This window comes from Polypterus senegalus, chromosome 4 (genome assembly GCF_016835505.1).
Source record: "Polypterus senegalus isolate Bchr_013 chromosome 4, ASM1683550v1, whole genome shotgun sequence".
Taxonomy (NCBI): Eukaryota; Metazoa; Chordata; class Cladistia; order Polypteriformes; family Polypteridae; genus Polypterus; species Polypterus senegalus.
In genome coordinates this window covers 74,122,642-74,140,850 of record NC_053157.1, presented here as the reverse complement: position 1 = coordinate 74,140,850, position 18,209 = coordinate 74,122,642, and the positions used below count along the sequence as shown (strand labels likewise).

The 18,209-nt window shown below is 35.5% G+C and overlaps 1 protein-coding gene across 2 annotated transcripts in view; it reads left to right on the top strand.

The window, feature by feature from the left end:
- The window catches only part of ppat (phosphoribosyl pyrophosphate amidotransferase), a 70,842-nt gene extending 58,173 nt beyond the window's left edge, over positions 1 to 12,669 (top strand). For both annotated transcript variants that reach the window (XM_039750900.1, XM_039750901.1), the window contains exons 6-11: positions 439 to 511; positions 1,062 to 1,213; positions 3,071 to 3,198; positions 3,378 to 3,599; positions 9,939 to 10,059; positions 11,959 to 12,669. In XM_039750900.1, coding sequence (XP_039606834.1) covers positions 439 to 511; positions 1,062 to 1,213; positions 3,071 to 3,198; positions 3,378 to 3,599; positions 9,939 to 10,059; positions 11,959 to 12,146 — 884 coding nt within the window. In that variant the 3' untranslated portion in view covers positions 12,147 to 12,669. The remainder of the gene's footprint in view (positions 1 to 438; positions 512 to 1,061; positions 1,214 to 3,070; positions 3,199 to 3,377; positions 3,600 to 9,938; positions 10,060 to 11,958) is intronic.
- Positions 12,670 to 18,209: the final 5,540 nt, after the last annotated feature.

Sequence of the window (18,209 nt, the reverse complement as noted above, 5' to 3'; positions counted from 1 at the left end):
GACAAAATTATTGGCAACTTTTCAAAATTGTAGGTAAATCGTTTTATTTAAAGCATATGATGCTCGTTTGAACACACCTGTGGCAAGAAACAGGCGCTGGCAATATAATTTTTATAAATTTTTATAAATTAGAAACTCATGCAATTTACATCTCCCTGACTCCCTTCTTCCTGTCTGCTTCTTTGTTTCTTCCTGGATTTTTTCTTGCTGAGGAACAATGGGTTGTAACTAATCTTAGTCTTGTTAACTTCTCATCAGTTATTGTATTTGCAACAGCAGTTTGTCTTGCTTCTTGTGTCATACAATCTAACTTCGATAACATTCATATTTATATACAAATTGATTTTTATTTGTGGTTAATCTAGCATTGGTCTCAGAAGATAATGTTAAAATAAAAACATACTGAATATTTGGGCACATGTCTCTTATTTACCTTAGGAACTGATGATGCAGATACAGAAGGATGGGTTGTTTCCTCAGAGTCTTGTAGCTTCCAGTCCATTGGTGCCAGGTACTTTGTCTTTTTTTTTTTTATTTTACATAATACAGTGGTACCTCGATATACATTCGCTTTGGAATAAGTCCAACTTGATATGTATGTGAATTTTCACGTGATTTTGTGTTTTTTTTTTTTGTGTAAATTTGAATTGATTGTTGAAAAGTATGAAGGTGGCATGCGTACGGCTGCTGCATACTGTATGCCGAGAACGAAAGTATCTACGATTGTGAAAAACAATGACGTTATTAAAAAGAAAAGTGAGGTTAAATTTTCATTTATTTCATCTAATTGCTTTTGTATTATGTATTTTAGTATTAAGCAGTGTTTAAATTATTTTATACAACCCCATCAATGTATAATATGCCAATAACAATAGGATTTTTTTTTTTCATGGGAACGGATTAATCATTTTCCCTTTATTTCTTATGGGAAAAATTTGTTTGGTATACGTCCTGTTTGGTGTAAGTCAAAGGATCTGGAACAGATGAAGGATGTATACCGAGGTACCACTGTATTTTGCACTTTTGCTCTTCAACCTTGTGTTTCCCTACTATATTTACAGGTATTACCGTGAAGTTTTACCTGGGGAAATAGTGCAGATTTCTAAGCATGGAGTGAAATCCTTGAGTATTTTCGATAGGCCCGAAGGAGATCTACCAGCCTTTTGCATTTTTGAGTATGTTTACTTTGCCAGACCAGATTCAATATTTGAAGGTAGGGTTCCTATTGATTTTTTTTTTCATGCAGTCAGTGCCTGATTTTTCAACAATGAACTAATATACATGCTTTCAGTTTTATAGTATACTGAATGTTCACATCGTTTTAAGGTAGTTATGACAAACAAGTACATACATTTTTATGAATGTATGTCTGTCTTAAAGAAAGTAATGTTGGTTGTCAAGGAATGTTTTCCATTAAAATACTGTAATACAGAATTATTCATGTTAAGAGATTAGAGCACATTTTAATAGTTCTATCTGAAATTACAGTTCCACCTGGTAAAGCTGAAGTAAATTTGCCCTTTTGAAATACAAAAAAAAACAGCTGGCTGGCAGCAAGCCACTGAACATTCCATGTTTTTACTTTTTCTTTTTACATTTTTGTTTTGAAGAAGTAAAGAAGAGTTAAAGAAAAGGTTAGTTAAGCACTGTTTAGAACAATTTTATGTTTTCTCTATTTACATTTTTAGCCTTAAGAAGTTCCCTACCCAAAAAGGAAGTTTTTTTTTTTATTTTAAAGTAGGGGGTTCGCCCCTGTTCTCTTTGCTCGCCAAACTCCCCAGCCTGCACTATCCACCAGCCGCTTTGCGTCTCTGCTGCTCGTGTTGTGAATGCACCCCAAGGAAACCCTATCACCCTCATAAACAGTGATACAATGGGAAACAAATACAGGTTTTTTTTTTTTAAACCCTCCTCTTTGCTCCATCAGCTGCTGGCTTGCTGCTGCTGCCGTGCCACGTGATCTGCATCTCGCGCGGCACTTCGAACATTTAATGTTAACATGTACAGCAGCTGTCCTACTCTTTGTCTTTTATTTCCGGCCCCAGGCATGGTTAAATCTCTTGGCACAAAGTCTTGTCTCACAGGACGTGAGTTCTTGATATTTTTTGTTTATAATTTAAAAAACGAAATAAGAATCTAAATATCTAATAACATCACATTAAAGTTTGATAAATTCTGAAAGATTATACAGTATATATATATATATATATATATATATATGATTTTATATATATATATATATATATATACATACATACATACATACATACATTATTTTTTATATATATATACATATATATGTGTGTGTGTGTGTGTGTGTATGTAGGTTTTAAAATAAGCCTGATTTAAAGCGTGACAAAAATGTGACATGAAAACATATTTAATACAGTATGTAGTGAAAGCTGAGAAAAATTGTAATATCATGTTTTAATGCAAAATGGAGGTAAAGTTTATGCTTTGATACTATCCAATAGTGACCAATACTTTTAAAGTTTTTTTTATAAATATATAGCATAATTTATTGACTAAATATCTAAATTGGTTATAAATTGACATTTATTGTCAATGGTTTTTCATATTGTCTACCTGCTTAATTTTGCTCTCCTAGTTCTGTGTGTACAGTTCTTGAATCTTTTCAAATACTTTTATTAAAACAAATTCATTAAATTAGACAATGTTAGCATTACCTGCTTATGCTAAATAGTTTAGAATTTAATAAATCCATTAATGTTCAGGTAGTGTTCATGTTTATGTACAGAAAAAGCTTATGAGATTCAAACCCGTTTCAGTTCAAACATAAACACAGACATACACACACATTTATACTGAATTAATTTAGAGATGAATACATTTATTAAAAAAAAAAGTTAAGAATTTTTTATTTTTAAATTAGTCCATTAAACGTAGGATTTATTTCTCCAGTTATTGGTTGGAATAAAAATGTGTCACCATATGATCACCAATAATCCAATTTGGACACAGCCTGTGCTGGATATAATTAATATTAATTTTTGCCTTTGCAAGTGTAATAACACTACATACAGATTTCAAGTTAATCTTTATATTTTAGGGCAGATGGTGTATTCTGTACGTCAGCGCTGTGGACAGCAGCTTGCCATTGAGGCACCCGTGGAAGCAGATTTGGTCAGCACTGTTCCAGAGTCTGCAACACCCGCTGCACTGGGTTATGCACAGCAGGTATTTCTATGTACTTCCTCTATATACAGATTTTGAATGCCATAATATCAGGTTTCTAAAGAAAGCAGAAGAAAATTAATAATACATGAATGCAATATTTCTTTATTTCTCACACGCTAACAACTATTGTTTAGACAATTGCCATTTTTCTTGAAATTGATTCTGTTTTCTTTCTGCAGTCTGGGTTGCCATATGTCGAGGTTTTATGCAAAAATCGCTATGTAGGAAGGACATTCATCCAACCCAATACAAGGTTAAGGCAACTTGGCGTTGCTAAAAAATTTGGGGCACTGACAGACAATTTTGCTGGAAAAAGAATTGTGCTTATTGATGACTCCATAGTCAGAGGAAACACTATCTCTCCAATCATTAGGCTGCTTAGAGAAGCCGGTGCTAAAGAGGTGAGTTTATTCATTTTAGATGTAAAAGGTGATTCATTGTCTTGAGTAATAGAAGAAGATAGAAGTTTGATCATTTTTAGTCATATTGCCACCTTGTCTGGGTATAGATTCCTATATTCCAATGTAAGGTAAAATTTCATGTAAAAAGATGATTTTGGAAGAAACAAGACTACAAAGTATTCAGACATATGGTTTATGTGTGAATGCAGCAGGTTGGATAATGGATGGATGAAAGTGTACTTATGTTTTTGTTGTAGGTTAATATTAATAGATTGAATTATAGGTAGGTAGAACTTTATTTGTCCACAGGGGAAGTTTTGGCTTTATGCAGAAGCACTTTAAATAAATTAATAGATACACATGTTATAGTCTGAACACACCAGTACGACTAAAAAGGTAGAAAATTTAAAAATAAAAATAAAAACTTTTTTTCTCTTTTTTGACTTGGCAGTCTAATTCACAGTGTGCAGGTGTATTGCTCTTGGTGTGAAGTAGCCTTAGTAGCATTTTTGACATGCTTCTACTGAATAATTCCTCGGATGAAAGTACTCTGTGTATACATGCTTTCTTTAATGTGTTTTGTTAGTAGCTGTGTCAGTTAAGCTAACATATAACAAATCTTTACATATAGTGCTACAGAAGGATATATTGGTATCTTCTTTGGTGGTGCTAATTTAGTTAACTCATGAAGATTACACTATTTCAAAGATAACAAGAAAAACTCACTAGAATTAATTAAAAAAAGTAAATAAACTACTATTATAAAAAGTATCAAAAATGTAACCATTTAACATTAGTACTACGTTTCCTTATTTGTGATTGCGACCCCCACACTATAACCAAGTTAAATTATTTACATAATATCTTATTAATACATATTTCCTTTAGATACATATGTTTTAATAAGGTAATTTTATTGTTCTCTACTTGCTTATCTTTGATGCATCTACGACAGCGTGTTGGTTCTAGAATTTCTACTTCAGTTGCTATCCTTGGTTTTCTTTACACAAAAAATGTTCTTTAGGTCTCATTGGTTTTCTTGTCATGACACACAGCCTGCCAGGTTAAATTATTCAGCAGTTTATATTCTCCTGTGCAGGTGTTTTTCTTTTGTGATTTCATTACATCTTTGGATGTTTTTCTGAGGTCACATGATCTGGCGCCTCATGTATAAATGGTTTGTACGCACAGAAATGTTGCATAAGAACGTTTCCACGTTCAAATCGCAATATGTAAAATCTAAACTTGGCGTAAAGCCATGCACATTTCCACAGTAGCTCATACCCTGTCATATGCAAGTTCTGTGCTCGGTTTTACAGACTGGCGGCACCCAGCGTCAAAGCAGTGCTACTGTTCCTGTGTGGTTTTATCTTTCTTTTTCAGATTCACATCCCTGACGCGGCTTTATACATACACTGAAATTAACCGCATATTGTTTATTAGTTTAATGCATCTGATTGTAATTAACGTGTAACAATATAATGGTCCACAGAATGGTCAAACTATTCTAAATACAATAGCTGCTTTAGCGTTGTTACTGTCACTGTACCTTCTTCTTCTTTCAGCTGCTCCCGTTAGGGCTTGCCACATCAGATCATCTTTTTCCGTATTACTCTCACTGCACCATTCAGAGTATTTATATCACTGTATCTGAATATAAATTACAGGAGTACAGCAGCTGATCAGAAAGAGAATTATCTGTATACAGCATCAAGCACACGCTGCCTCAGATATTTGCTATGTGAACTGCTCTCATCTGACAAATGCTTCAGAGTCTTTCCTGTTCAGACCTCGCGGTTCACAAACAGTTTCATTCCAAGAACTATACATGCACTCAATCACTCCATCAAGTGCTCCTTGTTTGTACTGTTTGTACTTGCAAGTTTACAGTGAGGTAATTGTACTTATGATACAGTTATAATATTGCACAGCCTGAGCCACTTTATAAAGCGCATATTTACATATGATGACGATAGCATTTTTAAGATGAAATGCAGCAAAATATATTTTGTTATATTATACAGATAAAACTTTAACTACACGGTGCCACAGCACTAGCGAGTAATTTGAGCTTTGTTTACGGTTTGTTCCGGCCTTGCACTGTATTCTTGCTGTGGCTGGCGCGACACTAGAAGGATAGGTGGATAGAATAATTAAACATTACGAAGATATTTCAATGTTCCTTAAAAGTTTTGCAGAATCTGCGTCCTAAGCTTAACAGGTGGCTTAACGTCTATTACAGAGCTGATTGTGTGGTGATTGGGTATTTGGAGAAAGGAAAAGGAAGGACAGGAATTGGGCTTAGTATGTTTGAAAAAGACAGTACTGCTGCAATGAAGTATTTTATCGAAGGTCACGCATGGCACAGTAAGCATCTTGCGTAAGACATGCAAAATCACTGCGCTACCGTGTTCCCATGTTTAATAACATGCTTTAACTCCTATCATCATGAAAATTATATCACGTATACGTCTCAGTATTTTAATTATTCAGAGAGCTGTAATATCACGAATGTAATGATTCTGTGTCCTGTCAGAGGAAGAGAAAGAACGAATTCATGCACATAGAGCACATAGAAAATCAAATACAAAACAAAGCATTTAATGTGCTACTTTAGTTACGATGGAATTTGAGAAACTAGTAAATTAAGCGATTTTAAGATGAAGTTTATGACGTTCTACTTTAATGACAAAATAAACTACGTGATTAAAGTAGAAATTTAGAGATTAAAGTTGACATTTCGTGCTTTTTTCACACTGTGTGCCTTTCTTTTTCTCTGTACCCTAATAAGCTTTCATATAACACTCAGACGGTGGACTACGACTCAGCTTTTCACTGCGACTTTGATATCTGACAACTTTTTTTTTTAATTTCGGGCACTGTGCAACTTTGTGAACTTGAGCCTTCGAGTTTCTCCGACACGCTATGTCACTCGATCAACTTCCTTTTGTTGTTTATACCACTGTTTAAACCAACAAATAGTACGTTTTTTTTTGCCTCCACTTGATATTCACTGAAATTCTTCTATTTTTCCTTGTACTTTTGCCATTGCCTTTTCACAGAATACTGAGCTTAAGGGCTATTTATATTGATTTGCATATTCAAAGAGGCATAATTCTGGGAGGAGTTGGGGCAGGACAGCAGGCGCGTGCACGTGCGCATTAATTTCCACGCTGACCGGGATTTATGTAGCGGAAGAACATGGAAGCTGGCGAACGTACAGATTTATGCATCTGGATTTTTTTGTGCGTAAGTACATTTTGGCTTTTGTGCTTACGTCGTGTTATAGTGCGAGGCCACTGATGTTTTTTTTTTTTTCTCTCTATATTAATAATTTTGAAAGATTTACATCTAGAAAAAAAAATAAAAGGTAACTTTTGGCTGACATAGAGTAATAATAATTTGGTACCAAGATGCCTCACACATTTTATATACTCTCTATCGGTTTTATGTTTTTATATGCTGTTATGTTAAACAATATTCATGTAGATTTACTTCTTAAAATTCGATAAATCTAACTTGGGGTGACAACATAACATATTTTACTATGTGTTCATTTATTCAACCAAAAATAATAAGTGTCCAAAACACGTGTGAAAAATTACAATTAATAAATTAGTTGGAGCCAGGTGCAGCTACTAAGGCGTGCTTGATTAGTTAGGAGTAGGAAGTGCTTCCATCTCTGCATAAAAATAGGAGTCTTTGGCATTTTGACATGGAACATTCAGGTGTTCAGTAACCCCATGCTAAGCAGTGATACTGGTCTGGGAAAGGTTTTAAGACCTTTTTTTTGAGTAGGATACAAATGGAGAGCATGGAATAGTGATGTACGTCTTCCCAAGAATATGAGCCCCAGCAAATTGATCTAAAGATCAGACTCTGAGAGAAATTGCAAAGAGCACCAAACCTATCAAGTTGTTTTTCTTTGTTATTAATCCCATCTCCATGTTTGGGGTAAAAAAAACCAAATAACCGCATATAACCACAAGCACCACAAACTGTCATCCAAGCATATTGGCATAGAGAGATGATGTTTTTAGCTTGTTTTGTAGCTACATAGCAAGTGGTAATTGGTCTGAAAGCTAAAGTGTGGCTGAAACCCCTTTGATTATGCAGTAGGACAGTGATTCTTAGCACACCAGCAAACCAAAGTGGCTAAAAGTGAAAATAATGAAGGTTTTAAAATGTCCAAGTTAAAGCCATGCCATATGTAAGTAATGCTGTAAATGTATAATCTATTTACTGTATACAGACAAATATCATTATGAATTAATTCATTCTTCCAGCTTATTGAATATTGTCATTTTGGTTTATTTCAAGTCAGAGTGCAACTTTGCATGCAGCTTATGTTGCAGCATCCTATTCGGTTGTTCTCACTCCTGGCAGACTGAGGCGGTGCAAAACTGAAGAATGCACACACAATAAAACAAACAAAAAAATGCTATGTGAAGTGTCTTCATAAAAAAATTAGTTTCTACTTAATGTATTATTTTGTGTGCCCAGTAATTAAAATGTGGTGTTTCTCTTTTTACTAATGAAGTCTTTAAGCAGTGTTCTATCTCAAAGTCACATGACACTGAAGTTGATTTAAATGCTAGCATGTGTTTTCGATTGAAAATATTTGCAATCAATATATACTGTGTGCCAAGAAATTATTTATTTTTATATACACACAAGGTATATTAGGCTAATTATCAGAATGTCATGGTGATAATCCATTGGCAAGGACCAAAGCTTTAAGACACCACTTGACGTAGCTTTGGCAATTATACTGTAGTACTAAAAAAATGCATGGCAGTTCTAGTGTTAACTCATAACACTGGCAGTCTGTGGATTCGTACTGTTCACACCAAATTCAGACCCTACCATGCATGTGTCGCAGCAGAAACAAAGATTTGTTAGACCATATAACATTTATCAAATCTTCAGCCATGCAGTTTTGGTTTTCATATGAACTGTAGTCTGATTTTCCTGTTCCTGTTGCTGTAGCCCATTTTCTTCATGATCCAATATGTTGTGTGTGCAGAAATGCTGTTTTATTTGCCAGTATCATAGAGAGTTGTTATTTTAGCATTTGCAGATATTCTGTTTCCCATGAAGAAGGTGTTTTCACTCCCAGAACTGCTACTTACTGATTGTTTTTTGTTTATCGCACCATTTACAGTGGAAGCTCGGGTCACGACCTTAATTTGTTCCAAAACTCTGGTCGCAACCCATTTTGGACGTGACCCGAAGTAATTTCCCCCATAGGATTGTATGTAAATACAATTAATCCGTTCCAGACTGTATGTTAATATATTTTTTTAAAGATTTTTAAGCACAAAAGTAGTTAATTATACCATAGAATGCACAGTGTAATAGTAAACTAAATATAGAAACATTGAATAACACTGAGAAAACCTTGAACAAAGGAAACTAACGTTCACACTATAGCCTTATGAACCGCTCTCTGTAAACACTTTTTTTTTTTTAAAGGATTTTTAAGCACGGGGGAAAAATGATCATTTGAAAAATCCATAATTTATACAAAAACTAACCATAAACAACCAAGAAAACTAATCTTGCATGAATCAAGTTCTGGCATGAAGGAAGTGAGGAAGAACTGGGTGGAGAGGAGATTACAGTTTTGAGGTACAGTCTGTGACGACGCAGGTTCACTGCATGCTCCCATCTCGCTTCCGGGAGCCCTTAAACCCGTCACTACAATGGAGCAATCGGATAGTGCAAAAAGTGCCAAGTGCTTTTATTAAAATCGACAAAACAACAATCAAAAACAAAGTCCAAATTAAATAAAGTGCAGTGCTTTCAGAATCCTTCAATAAATAAATGATCCCATAAAAACAGAAGTGAAGTGGAGGTTAAAATCCAATAGAAAAAAGTCTTCATTAAATACAACGAGATTAAAACAGTGCTCGAGGCAGTCTCTTTAAAAACAAGCCCGGTGCATTCTTTAACTGCCTTCTCTCTCTCTCTTGCTCGCTCGCTGGCTGCACAGGGAATGCACTCGGAGAGACTGAACACCTACGTAAATCATCGGCGCGTACAAACCGGAAAGGAAACTGGTTTGTTCGTCACCCGAGTGTGTGGTCGTGAACAGATGCAAAAGTTTGGCGAACTTTTTGGCTGTAACCCGATTTGTATGTGGTCCGAGATGTTCGTGACCCAAGGTTCCACTGTACTACTATGTCTGGTACCAATAATTCCTAAACTGGCAAAGGTCAAGCACATTGTCTAATCTAAATTTTTCTTTTTTGATGACTAGCTGGTATACCTAATTAAGTGGCTACTGATGTTTATAGAGTACTTGGATGTATTTATGCTTAATTTTATCCTTTGCAGGTACACATCAGAGTGGCATCACCTCCTATTCGTTTTCCTTGCTACATGGGAATCAATATCCCCACCAAAGAAGAACTCATAGCCAACAAACCGGAATTTAAAGACATAGCTGGCTACATCGGTAAAGTATTATGTGTAGTAAAAATAATTTGGTCTTAGGGATATATTTTTTTTTTTCTACAGAAAAAGAGGGAATGACATCAAACTTTATTTTGCAGTGTACTTCTGAAATATTTGCCTCCTGTATTGCTTTTATTTTTTTTTTTTAACCCATTTATTTCCAGTTAATCCAGATTTTTTTAAATTTTGGTATGATTATGTAAAAGTGTAAGTAATTTCAAGTTATCAAACTCTTAAAAGAAACCGATCAATCTTGTTGTATTCATCAATTTTATGTATGCATATTTACTGTATTAGAAAAAACATTGTAACTTATTTTTTTACATTTAATGTATTACCGTATATGCTCACATTTAAGTTCTCCTGCGGATAAGGACGGGCTTGATTTTACCATATAATTTCCGGTATTTTATAATGTCGGTCGTATAAATCGAATGCGGAAAACTGACGCTATTGGTCCAAGAGATTATGATATGCAAACGCCCACCTGAGAGAGTAACCATGGAGCACACTGCCTTTTTTTCTATGATTGACCACACGGTAATACCCAAACTATTCCAAAGCGACGATTGCACTGTTTTGTGTTTTTTGTATCTCACATCCTCATACACCTTTATCATAAGAGCATCCCTTATCTACAATGGAGCGTTCGATCTAAAGAAAATATGAAGCTGGTTTTAAATTAAAGTTGTTGAAGTGGCGAAAGAAATTGGTAACTGTGCTGCTGCAACAAAATTCGATGTGTCTGAGAAACTGGTGTGAGATTGGAGGAAGCCAGAAGATGTAAAAAAAAAAAAATTGCCGTATTTTTCATTGGGTGTTTAAGTCGGGATCTGATTTTATGATCGATTTTTTCAGGTGTCAAGACCTGACTTATACGTGAGTATATACGGTAATTTATGGGGGCCATTACTGTAATAGTAATGTGCACATACTTTAAAAATAAGACTTTAACTGTAATATATATATAAAACTGTTTTTGTTTATGTTTCTTTTTCATATTACACAATTCTAGTGTAGTCTTCAAGATCTTCAGTTAACATTATACCAAATTTTATAAAAATGTATTAAAGTATCCCAAATGTTACAGTTATATATTAAAATCGGTGATAGCTTCAAGTTAATATGCATCATCTTTCTTCATATTGTGAAGGAGAGGTAATGGCTAGAGAGGGGCGAGTAGCAGCCCTTTTGCAGGTAAAATGTGTGCTGCAATGGCAAATTTTCTACTTTCTAAACTTAGTGCAGAGGTCAGGAAACAATAGAACACTCATGCAGTCACAGACCTTGAAAGAAAATTAATGCATTTCTCTTTACTGTTTTGTATGTTTTATAGAGTGTAGTTAATTCCAGAGAAAATATCCAATTTCTGAAACAGTGGCATGTTGTCTATGTCCAAAAATTTGCTAGGCCATAAGGTATTAATAATACAGTGTCTCATATGCAAAATCTACTTTTGTCAAGTAAAACACACCCTGTTATGGTGTTATTAGTTCATGTATTGATTCATTTTACATGTTTACTTTTAAAATATATTTACAACAAAAGGGCACTTTATCCTGAGAACAGAAGGGCCTTGATTTGCCCCGAGTATGTTAAGGATAAAGACATAGCAGCAACAGCAACAAACATTATCTTTTAGAAGAGATGAGTTAGATATTTTTATGAGTTGGCGATAAATATTAAAATAACCAAGATGTTTCACATGTATCCATTCTTTAATTTTAATTGACAAAAGAAATAAATTAGTTTATTATTGTTTATTTATGTATAAGACACATTTGAACAAAACTCAATGCTTAACAGTCATATTACAATAATATTGGTTAATTATTTTATTGCAATGAACCAATCCCCAGTTTGTCATTTTTACTACATTTTGTGATTTAATCTTCCCTAGGGGCAAACAGTGTGGTATATCTTTCTGTGAATGGATTAGTCTCTGCTGTTCAAGAAGGGATCAGATCACGAGAAGAACGAGATTTGATGATAAATGACAGAAAATCTGAAAACAGCAGACCTGCTTTAAAATCAGGACACTGTACGGCATGCCTCACAGGAAAGTATCCAGTTGAGCTGGAATGGTGACTGTAGCAGAAATGTCAATGGAATGAGAAATGGCACCCAACCATAAAACCAGCATCAGAATGACCAAGCATTGTCTGTCTACACAAACAGGAGAAGCAAGCGTGTATTCCAGGCAAACAAAGGTATCATGGTTGATACCCAAAAGAGCTTGACTGTGTCATTTTTGATCATACCAAGTTCACATGGGAAGAAATTGAACAAATCCCTCTCTGGCAGTAGGCATACTGAATATCAGTATTTTTTTTTTTTTACAAATTCTGTTAGAAAAAGGTGTTTTGATTTTGAAAAAATGCAATTTTTAATTATCTTTTAACATTTTTGCTGTTTACTTTAATAAACAGTGAAAACTGATTAAAAATGGTTATGAATATAATACCTCTAAGTATTTTTTTCCTTTGAAGTCAACAATACTGTCATACTGATTGTAAACATGTAATCAGCTGCATTTGCACATTACTGTTACTTTTTATGTTATGTAAAAGGACCCATGGACCTTGTTCTTTAAAAGAAGTATTTGCTGTTACTTTGTGTGCATTGTTGTTTCTGTCCCCCTCCACACCTGTTAAAATATGTCTGTGTTCCCCAACCTCGCCAAAATAGTTTTGCAGAGCTTCATATCAGTGCAGCTTAAAATAAGTGGCTCTGGTTTAGGCCTACATTTTATGCTGATGTTATCACTGTTGATAACTTTGACCAAAGATGGGAATACAATTAAATAACAACTTTTAAACTTGCATATTTTCTTTAATGATGCAATGTATAAAATTGTGCATTATATATAAGTGAAGTTTTTCAGATATAAAGAAATAGCTGCTCAAAGAATGGGTAGGTTGATAGAAACTATGCAGTGAACACAGGCAATTGTACATCTCAGTCTAAACAGTGGCTTTTTATTTAACACCTGGATGGGAGAAATGGAACATTTAAAACAAAAAAAAAAAAAAATCATAAACACTGAGGAAACATCTGTGCTGGCCTACCACTGCAGTGGCACGATTTCTCAGTAGAAGTGAGTTCCTGAAGTAAGTCATTCTCTAGCTTTTTCATTTCTCATTGCAATGGAGCTTTTATTTTTTTCATCATCCCAGTTTTGACATTCTAGTGCAATGTACGAGACTGACCTATTTACAATCCATTTTGAGGGCCAGCAAGGTTTTGGATGTCCTGGAAAATACTGAAGCTAACAAAGAAAGCCAGTATACAGTAGATACCACCTGTTAAATAGGACCCTAACAACCTCTTCATTGGCAGCATTAGTACACATTAAAATTGGAGAGTATACAAACAGGAAAGTAGATGGGCATCACTGGACCACCACCTTCACGATCGGCCCACCCTCTTCAAACTTTGAATCTTCTTGTACAGTTTTATTATCTGGAAGTCTGGAATTGTGTGCTTGATTTGAAATATTTTTTATTCACTTTTTCATCACAGTGATACAGTGCACCACATGTTGAAAGCAAGTATATTTTAGTTACCTCTGTTCTAATTGTGGGCTATCACAGTAATGTAACATTGTGGTCTTTGCAATGGATATGCCGTAATGGACTCACAGCTTTTATGTTTATATGGCAAATGTCTGTAGTCATGCCTATATCAGAATTGGATGCAGATATAACCCAAAAAGTGCAGTGGGGATGGGACAATTGAATGAAGGTATCAGGAGTATTCTGTGATTGAAGAATTCAGGCAAAGGCTAAAGGTAAGATATTTAAGACCATGGTTAAGACCAGCAATGATACATGGAGCTGAGACATGAGCAGTGAAGGGAGTACAGGAGAAGAAGTTTGATCCTGCAGAAATGAGAATGTTGAGATGGATGTGTAGAGTTACAAAAACTGACACAGATGCACAACAAAAGTGGGAGTGATACCATAGAAGGTAGGTTGAAGTGGTTTGGATATGTAATGAGGAGAGAAAAAGAGTATGTGGGCAAAAGAGTGATGGAAATGAAAGTACAGGGAAATGGTTAAAATAAAAAGATTTGAAGGAAAAAGGTTGGACAAGGGAAGAGGTGCAAGACCAAGTTGTGTGCAGAATGCTGATCAGGCACATTCACTCCCAATGGGAAGAGATGAAGAGGAAGAAGAAGATACCCATATCAGTTTAATATTTTGTCTCTATTTTCCTTCCACATTCCAAAGAAAAATAGCTATGAAATATATCAAGCTCAGTCTGTGTGTGTGTGTGTTGGAGAAATATTTGCCTCCTCCTTCATTTACTTAGGATAAGGCCATAGACTTGGTCAAAAAAGTCTTGGTCAAAATTTGGACTCTAGGGGAGCATTTTGGTGTTTTTTTTACTACAGTTTTAACAATTGTGCCACTACCAGAACAGACTAAAACAAGACTAGCAGACAAATGGACCAGAACGCTTCTATACAAATTAATAATTCAAGTGCTACATGAAGACACGTATATTTACAATTTTTGAAAATTTCACTTCCAAACATTTTTCTCAGAATGTGGGGATGCGTTCTCAACAGCATACAGACCAAGGGTCCCCAGCTCCGGTCCTGGAGGGCTCCAGTGGCTGCAGGTTTTCATTCTAACCCTTTTCTTAAAATAGAGACCTGTTTTTGCTGCTAATTAACATCTTTTGAATTACTGTTAAATGACTTGCCCTTGAAGACTCAGGCCCCTTAATTGTTTCTGTTTCCTTACTTAGCAGCCAAACAATAATGAAATACAAAATGATCCAAAACATGACCAGCAAACTGTGTCAATCATACAATACATATCTGAGAATAAAGAAAGATGAACAGCTCAGGAATGCTGATCTGCTCACGTCCTCAACACATTTTCTTAGAAAAGAGAAAATCAATTTCAGAAATGTCTGCTATTGTACAATGAGAGTAGCAACAAGCCATGAAATTAAAGAACAGGTTTAATTAACAACAAAAATCAGCGCCTCATTAAGAAACTGGTTGGAGTTTAAAGCCCTGACTTAGTTGGTCTTCTGTTGGCTCACTCACTTCACATTTCATTTCTGTTTGGGTGCCATTTAAGGAAAGGAAGAAATTCAGAGGAACAAATCTTTAAAAATAAGTCAATAGATTAATTTATTCAAAAAAGGTAATTAGCACCAAAAATAAGTCAATAATTAAGAAAAAGGGTTAGAATGAAAACCTACGGCCACTGGGGCCCTCCAGGACCGGAGTTGTAGGGCTATACATTTTGGTATTGAGGGAAAACACTTGGGACCTGGGCTTTCCAGAGAAGTCCATTTTGCTTGATTTGTTTGTGTATGATGTACCTATGATCTTTGCTAATTTACAGAATTTCAGAGTGAGTCATCCATTGTATGTAGCATTTTTGGAAGTAGCCTATTATAGAAAAATATATTAAAAGCATATTTGTAACATTGATGATTTGCATATATTTAACGAGAATCATGAAGCATGTGTAAGAACAAGTATTATATATTCTGATGCACATTAGCATAGTAAGGGTTACACCATAAAAAGTATTTCTCTCTTTGCAGCTCCTAAGCTTAAAAACTTCAGTCAAAGACATTGTGTACTTTTAAAGGGCTAAACGGGCCATTGTTTTAAGAAATGCAGCCATTGAGGCTTTGGCCACGAGAGAAAACCAGATAGGTCTCTGCCTGCCTGTCTACCTGCCTGGACAGGTAATGACAAGTCAAGGAAAACTCAGCTTGTAGCAAACAATGTTACAGTTTTATGGGCGCAACTACCCCAACTTCTAGCCCAATATCTAATGTATGGGTCTGCCTGATTCCGACTTACTGGTGGGAATGGAGTGATAAATAAGTTGTAGTGGTCCAGTGCCACTAAGATTCACACCGTCGAAGAGACGGTGATTTATTTATTTTTTTGGTGGAGATTCCAGGGATGCACTCGGCCTTGACCCCACCTGCACATGCTCACAAGCACAGACAAAAACCAACAGTTAATAAAACAATTAAAGAAGGTATTAAACACTACTAGCCGAAATACAACTACATGCTAAATATTCCCACCCCAGTCCGCTTACGACGATGTACAATAAACGCAAACAAACCACAACAATTAACACTCAAGACAATGTCCTTATACAGTCTAGTACAGCCAAAGCAAGTGAAATGATATGGTGAAACTAGTAAAAAGTGCCATGGATGTTCTTGCAGCGCCTATTCTAAACATCAATAGTTCATTATTGCATGGCACAGTACCTGATGCACTAAAAGTGTCAGCTATTAAACCATTACTTAAAAAGTCAGACCTAGACCCACAAATACTAAAAAATTATAGGCCTATTTCAAATTTACCCTTTCTCTCTAAAATACTAGAAAAAAGTAGTCACTAATCAGTTTCAGTCACACCTTATGCATTACAATTTATTGGAGAAATTCCAGCCTGGTTTCCGCACCAGTCACAGTACAGAAACGGCACTAACACAGGTTGTAAACAACATTCTGATATCCTCTGATGAAGGAAACTCCACTATAATTATGTTGTTAGACTTAAGTGCAGCATTTGACACCATTGACCATTCTATTTTACTGCACAGGCTAGAAAATGGTGGGCTTACAGGCACTGTGCTCGCTTGGTTTAGTTTTTCTTTATCAAATCGATTCCATTATGTACAGAAATGTGCTGACAGCACTCCATCATTATACACAGAAATTCAATATGGTGTCCCGCAGGGCTCAGTAATGGGACCTTTACTTTTTTCACTTTACATGCTTCCACTGGGATCTATCATTAGGAAACATAATGTTAATTTTCACTCGTATGCAGGTGACACCCAGTTATACCTTTAATTTAGATCAAATGAAGTTTCTCCGATGTTGTCTTTAATTAGTTGTGTTAGTGAATTAAAGGAGTAAATGGATGAGAACTACTTGTCTTTAAACACCAATAAAACAGAGATGTTAATTATTAGAGGGAATGACGCTGATCACAACAATATTTTGTCATCATTTAACTCTGTTGGAAACGCCATCAGTTTTACTGAATCAGCCTGCAATCTAGGAGTTATCTTTGATTGTAGCATGTCATTTAAAGCGCATATTACAAAGTTCTCCAAATCATGTTTCTGCCATCTTAAAAATGATGGGAAATTAAGGCGCTTTCTAAATAAACAGGATTCTGAGAAATTAATTCATGCATTTATTTCTAGTAGGATTGACTACTGCAATGCGGTGTTCACTGGATGTTCAAATTGTTCTTTATACAGCTTCCAGTTAATCCAAAATGCAGCTGCAAGAATTATTACAAGAACAAGAAAATACAAACACATAACTCCAGTTCTTAAATCCCTTACACTGGCTCCCGGTTAAGTTTAGGACAGATTTCAAAATCCTCCTTTTAACATATAAAGCATTAAATGGCCAAGGTCTGGCTTACTTGTCTGAACTTATCATGACTTACAAACCTGAGTGCACATTAAGATCTCAAGATGCCGGTCTGCTTATGATTCCAAGGATTAATAAAATAACAGTGGGAGGTCGAGCTTTTAGTTACAGGGCCCCTAAACTGTGGAATGGTCTGCCTGCTACTATAAGAGATGCCCCTTCGGTCTCAGCTTTTAAATCCCGGCTGAAGACTCACTACTTCAGTTTAGCACACCCTGACTAGAGCTGCTGATTAACTGTACAGACTGTATCTCTGTTGTTAGTTATTAGCACTAAAACACAAGTAACATGATCATTATAATTTGTTACTAACCCTCACCTATTCTGTTTCTCTTCTCGGTACTCAAATGTGGCACTTGGTGCCACAGCGCACCTGCCAAGTTGTTTTGCCTGCCTAAAGTAAAGTCATACCTGATGGAGGATCACAGGAATTGTGGGGTAGAGGGTTCCTTTCATCGGATTGGCTGGCCCAGTGCTGTTTCAGCTTTGGAATGGCCAAATGATGGAGGTAGCTTGATGGCTGAGGTCTCCAGGACTCTAAACAAATCCCAATCATATTATGTGATATCAACTACTGTTACATTTTGCTCTGTATTTGTAAAAATGTTTATTTTTATACTGTATTGAGGATTTGTTCTGTGTATTGTATTGTATTGACCTCCTTCTTTTTCACACCCACTGCACGCCCAACCTACCTGGAAAGGG